This window comes from Eucalyptus grandis, chromosome 4, assembly GCF_016545825.1.
Source record: "Eucalyptus grandis isolate ANBG69807.140 chromosome 4, ASM1654582v1, whole genome shotgun sequence".
In the NCBI taxonomy this organism is placed as follows: Eukaryota; Viridiplantae; Streptophyta; class Magnoliopsida; order Myrtales; family Myrtaceae; genus Eucalyptus; species Eucalyptus grandis.
Window position 1 is genome coordinate 8,110,454 of NC_052615.1, and position 5,803 is coordinate 8,116,256.

Here is a 5,803-nt window from a genome sequence, read left to right on the forward strand (position 1 = left end):
CAAGTGGCCCTGATCCTTTCACATTATACATCGAATATTCCATTTAATTGCGTATTTTTGTTACTGAAGTTCTCGTACTTGTACATATAGAACACGTATTGTACATTTGAGATTTTACTTAAACAAAAAACAAAAAAGCTTTTACAATTAAACGGTTTATTCAAATATTAATCATTGTATTATCTTTATTTGCGAAATTACTCCAGTTTTCAACTTAATATCTTATCTATATTATTAGTGAAGCACTAGTCTTGAGATATAATATGACAGGTTTACTTGTATAATTAATTATTTAATTGTAATAGAATAAAAAATATGTAATGTAAACGTAATTTTTTCAATACTTTCTATTTCTTGTTAATTACGAGACAACAAGCAGTGTACACGAATGTACATCGTTATATGCTGACAATTTTTGACAAACTCAAACGAGTCATATGAATATAATCTAATGTGGAAAATTTTCTCAATTAGCATTTGACAGAAAATCATGGAAATTTCATTTTTAAATTTGGTCATATGTGTATTTGGAATGATTTTTATTTATTACTTTCATTTTAGAATCATGTAACTCACTCAATTTCACTTTTTTTTTTTTTAATAAAAAGGACCTAAACTTTCAATTTTAATACTTGAGTTTTTATAGCAATTTTTCCTCTAACCTTTTAAATGTGAATAATATTATATTTGGGACAAAACCAAGTTACTTTTTGCTTATAAAAAAAAAAAAAAAAAAAGGAACACTCCTCAACCATAAATTCAGGGACCCATGACGAATCCGTATTATACACCAAATTTTCACGTTGTATCTAATTACTTTAGAGCCTGTACATCCACGAAACAACTCCAAGATAAGATACATTGCGAATGTAATTACATCTATTTTGTCCAATGCAGGAACACATGATATTGAAAGCTAATGAAATTTTTAGTAATTATACCGTGCAATGCATTTCATATTCTACAATTCATTACCATGAATCATAAGAAGCCGCAATTAAAGCCATATCCAAATTTTTACTGGAAAAAATATTAAATGCGCAGTCATATAGTCTTTTTTGTATTCATCCAACATCTACTATCATTGATTTGGGTTTCAAATTGTAACTACCTAATCAATGGGGGTGAAGATGGGTTATGTGCCAAAGAAACTGTACAAGCTATGTATCGTATAGAAATCTAAGTTTCGCTTAGGTCAATTGAATAACCAAACGAAATATAAAGCCAAAGCAGCCGTGAGCCGTAAGAAAGGGGGAGCTGTTTTGTTTAGGCAGCCGACTTAGAGAGAGAAAGGAAGGCAAAGAATAGAAAACCCCGCACTCAAGAACTTGAAGAGAGAGAAATCAAGAAACGGAAGAAGATGCCCTGGACCACACTCAATCCCTCTCTTCCAATAATGCAATAGTGCCCCTTTGACAAAACATCATAAACAATCACAAAGTGTGCTCACTACGGTGCATATTTTCCAAATTATTTCACACCCCCCCTCTCTCTCTCTCTCTCTCACCATCACCACCGCCACCACCTATAAATCCCTTCCCATTCCCTTGCCTTCACCATTAATACGTCCTCTCAAAACCCCACCTCCGTACCTTGTCAATCTCATCACACTTCCCATCTCTCGCTCCTCAATCTTCATGGATTTCGAATTTCAAGAATCCGACATAGTTTTCACCGATCAAGATCAAGCAACGACGGATCAGAGCAGCGACGAGGACGAGCATGCCTACTACAGTTTCTGCAATACACTGTTGGTGCCGGTTCACGACGATTCGTGGGCTCGTGGCAAGTCAATCAAGAAGAAGGCCAAGAAGAAGAAATCGACAAACTCATCGCCGGTCGATATCCCAGAGACTTTCATCCGGTCCCCTGAATCTGACTACATGTTCGAGGAGGGAGACGACGGAGGGGAGGTCGTGCCACCACACCTGATCGTTGAGCGGCGCGTGGCTGCGAGGATGGCGTCCTCGGTATGCTTTAGCCATGGGAGGACGCTTAAAGGGAGACATTTGAGTAAAGTGCGGAACTCAATTCTTAGGATGACCGGTTTTTTGGAATCATGAGAAGGTCTCTTTTGAAGAATTCATTATTTTTTTCCCAGCACGCACAAAAAATGGCAAAGAAAAAGGGAAGGGAAATGTCAACAACAACAAAATGACGGTGTCCTTTTCTTTGTTTCATCTCCATTTTCTTGATGTCTTCTCAGTTTCTTTTTCAGAATTTCAGTCATTGTAACGGAATGAAGAACTTTGGATTCAAATCGGAATAGTGTAAATGCGGGTTCTCGTGCAATTCGTGCAATTCATTTTTCTTCCTTAAAATTCATATACAGACAGCTTGTTGCACTAATGTTGGGTTTTCATGTGTATTGTCTGAAAGCTCTACCTAAACAGCTGTTATATGAGGGAGGGATTTTCTCTATTGTAGGTCACATAATTGTATAAACAGTGTAGTTGAAGGTATTGCAGGTTTTCGGAGAGGAAAGAGAAAGGGTATTGCAGATCTTGGGGGATTTTTAGTTTAAACTAGAAGTCATTAATATATGTATGTAAATAACTGTAGAAGAATACAAAATTGTAGAAAATAGTCTGTCATGTTCTTTCGTATACCAAATATTGTTATATATTATCTTCGTAATTACAAAAAAGTCCTCATCTTGAATTGTTATGGATTAAATATACGACTATTATAATATGTGATTATAATATTGAGGGTTTTCTGCAAATAAAAGATATACCGGATGATTCTGGGTTGCTACCTGTCTGTGGTTTGGAAGACTGATCCATTAATCTATGCAGAGTTGACGGTACTCATTGAATATGAATAATCTATGAATGAACCCGTATGATTGTCTCTTAATCCTATCTAACGGAAGATGTAGATTGGGCTCTTTTTAGGGTAAAAAATTAATGGGTAATGCGGCACGTGTCAGTTCACATCGTTGAAAGCCTAGCTCTTTCGACCGGTACATTAGTCCATACTAAAAAATTCAAAGTTACTGGAAGCATTCGTTTTCATGAGGTTGTTGATAAGCATGGAGAGGAAAGTAATTGGGATAAGACAAGATTCTTGGACGCTTCCGGTTATGATTGCCTAGTGCATTACTACGTTTGTTTGTGCCTGGATTTGGAATCTAGCAATTGTCATATTCATGTTGAACTATAGACGCATCAAGCGCATGTGTCGATAATCATAAATAAAAACAAACTGGGGCATCAAGATGATATGTCCAGTGTTGTACAAGTAATCAAGTTTTAGGGTGAGAACTTGAAATCTACACTGTTAGAGTCTTTCCAAATTTTGGAAACAAGAGCTGAACCTGAATCAATCTCAAACTGAATTGACTTTTTTTTTTTTTTTTTTAAATTTCTATCGTTCTTTTTCGTGAATCAAACATATTTATTTTGTACTGGAATTTCTGATAAATAGTAAACAAATAGAAGACAAAATAGAAAGTCAGAAATGAAAAAGTGTTTCAAGAATGGCTTAAAATTTGGTTTTGAACTGGTTCAAAGCCGTTCTACACAAGAACCAAATTAGTCTGCACGCGAATTGGCCCTTAACACAATCAAGTAAGGTCGGTTCAGTTGAATTCTCGATTCAAGGCTTGAATTAGCTAGATTGCTTACATCTGCTATATTGTAATGACCTAGCAATAGAACATTTAACATGTTGGGAGCTTCTTTAGAATCTAGGAAAGATAACTTCTTCCAATTGCATGCATTATTGAGCAATTACCAATTACTCCCTACATATTCCTAATTAAAGATTAAAGTGAGTTCTATAAAATCAAGAGGCAAATTACAAGTTAATCATCTATCCCTCCCCACCTTCTCTCTCTCTCTCTCTCTCTCTCTCACACACACACACACACACACACACACACACTAATTTTCAAAATACATACATACATACATACATACATACAAACATACATACACATGTATATATATATATATATATATATATATATACATATATATATATATATAACAGGACAGGCAGTACAAAACTCATTTTATCTTTGATCACAAAATAAAAAGTTGATCAAACATTTGAAGCCTAATTACTCTATTTATCTTCCCCACATATTTGACTCTTAAACGTGGCATTTCTAGGTTTCTTAAGGTAGATGGACTGAGGCCCCACCTCGAGCGTAGATCGATGACCAGCAGCACCCCATGAAAATCGCGATGCCACGTGTTGGCACACGTCTGATGACGACCGGCGACGTGTTCAATGAACGCATAAAGCTTGTCCGATAGAAGGGACCGAATAACTTCAAAGCTCATGCATTGCCTAACGCGGACAGCACCGCGGCCAGGAAATCCTTGCGGCACCATAGTCTATCAAGAACCCCGGTATAAAATAAGATTTTGCGTGTTCTGCATTAAATTAGGGTTTCCAAATGTCAAATTTTCACTGGTTAAACTTCTGCTTCAGGAGGGAGCGTGTGTGTTTATCTGTTTCTACATTATAATAATCGCTTTCGCGGATAAGGAAACATCGAGGAGAGGGAGAGTGACATGTGAAAGAAGGTAGAAGAAGCAGAAGAAGAAGAAAGAGAAGAAAGTCAAGCTGTTTTTTTTTTTTTCCTTTTATTTCGTGTTGTGCGCGTGTGGGTGGGTGGGTTGTAGTTCAAGACCCAATGAAAACCAAGGAGTTGTAGGAGGAGAAGTATATTATAATGAGTTTGAAGCGAAGTGATTTGGGCTGCTGGCTTGTTGGGATGCAAATGGATTTGCATGTGGGAATGCTAGATTCTATTGGGGGGAACTTGTCAAATTCCAATTTGGTGGGTGAAAACGTTGGAAAAGGAGATTGTTGAACAAGATAAGATGTGCTGAAAATTTTGCTCGGAGAAGATTTTTTTTTTTTTTTTTTTTTACATTAAACACCTTAAGTTTATGTGGATAAGTTTTATTATTATTATTATTATTATTATTATTATTATTATTATTATTATTATTATTATTATTATCATCGTCATCATAGTGACATTACCTCCCATTAAAGCATGGCCGGACTATCATTTTGAGCAGACTAATTACCTTGAAAACTTTAGTTCTCGTTATATCTTCCATTTATTCTATTGTTAGTCTAGTTTTCAATGAGATTAAAAACCGAGTTTGTTATCATTTCTAACATATGCATCCCACATGGGCGAACAACCCCGTTCAAGCCCTTCAGGGACAGCCTTTTAGCGGGAAAAAACAACTCGGCTTTTTAGTTCACTGGGCTGCAGAGACGTTTCTAACCTACCCAAGTCGAAGGATCCTACCATGGAGAGAAGACCCTACGACGTATGGTAAATGAGACTTATCAATACATATGATATCAAACGATGCACTACATATAAATGTGACCAATTGTTTCTCATTGACGACGGAATAAGTCTAGATGTCCCTAGTTGGAAATTTTTCATATATATTTAGTTTTGTGTTTTTAGAGAAATAACTCAATTTTTGTTTTTCTTTTTCTTTTTTGGATAGCAAAAAGGCTATTTATAAAAAGGCAGGACATCTTGAATGGGAAAAAAGAAGTTCACCTTTTAAATAAATTGTGGCTGATGACGAGTCCAAAATAATTAATATCTCTATCCTAAATACAATAGTAGGCTAACATGTTACGTGGACCCAAAAATCACCAGCAAATAAACTATTCCCCTGTGAATTGTCTCTTTATAATCATTCTTCCACGTGTTGTGGGACCGAAAGAAGGTCATGGTTCTTATGGCCTATGAGCGAAAAAGGGCCGTCGCTCTCAAATTTTTATCTAACTTTGAACATTTCCTATTGGAGGA

General features: G+C 35.9%; 1 protein-coding gene across 1 annotated transcript; it reads left to right on the plus strand.

Moving 5' to 3' along the window:
• The first annotated feature begins 1,495 nt into the window (after positions 1–1,495).
• Positions 1,496–2,423, plus strand: LOC104440851. Its single transcript, XM_010053833.3, has one exon. The coding sequence runs from the start codon at positions 1,638–1,640 to the stop codon at positions 2,061–2,063; it is 426 nt and encodes a 141-aa protein (XP_010052135.2). The 5' UTR covers positions 1,496–1,637; the 3' UTR covers positions 2,064–2,423.
• Positions 2,424–5,803: the final 3,380 nt, after the last annotated feature.

Bases quoted from the DNA above. Each gene is read 5' to 3' on its own strand.
- LOC104440851 (XM_010053833.3), top strand. From the start codon at position 1,638: ATGGATTTCGAATTTCAAGAATCCGACATAGTTTTCACCGATCAAGAT.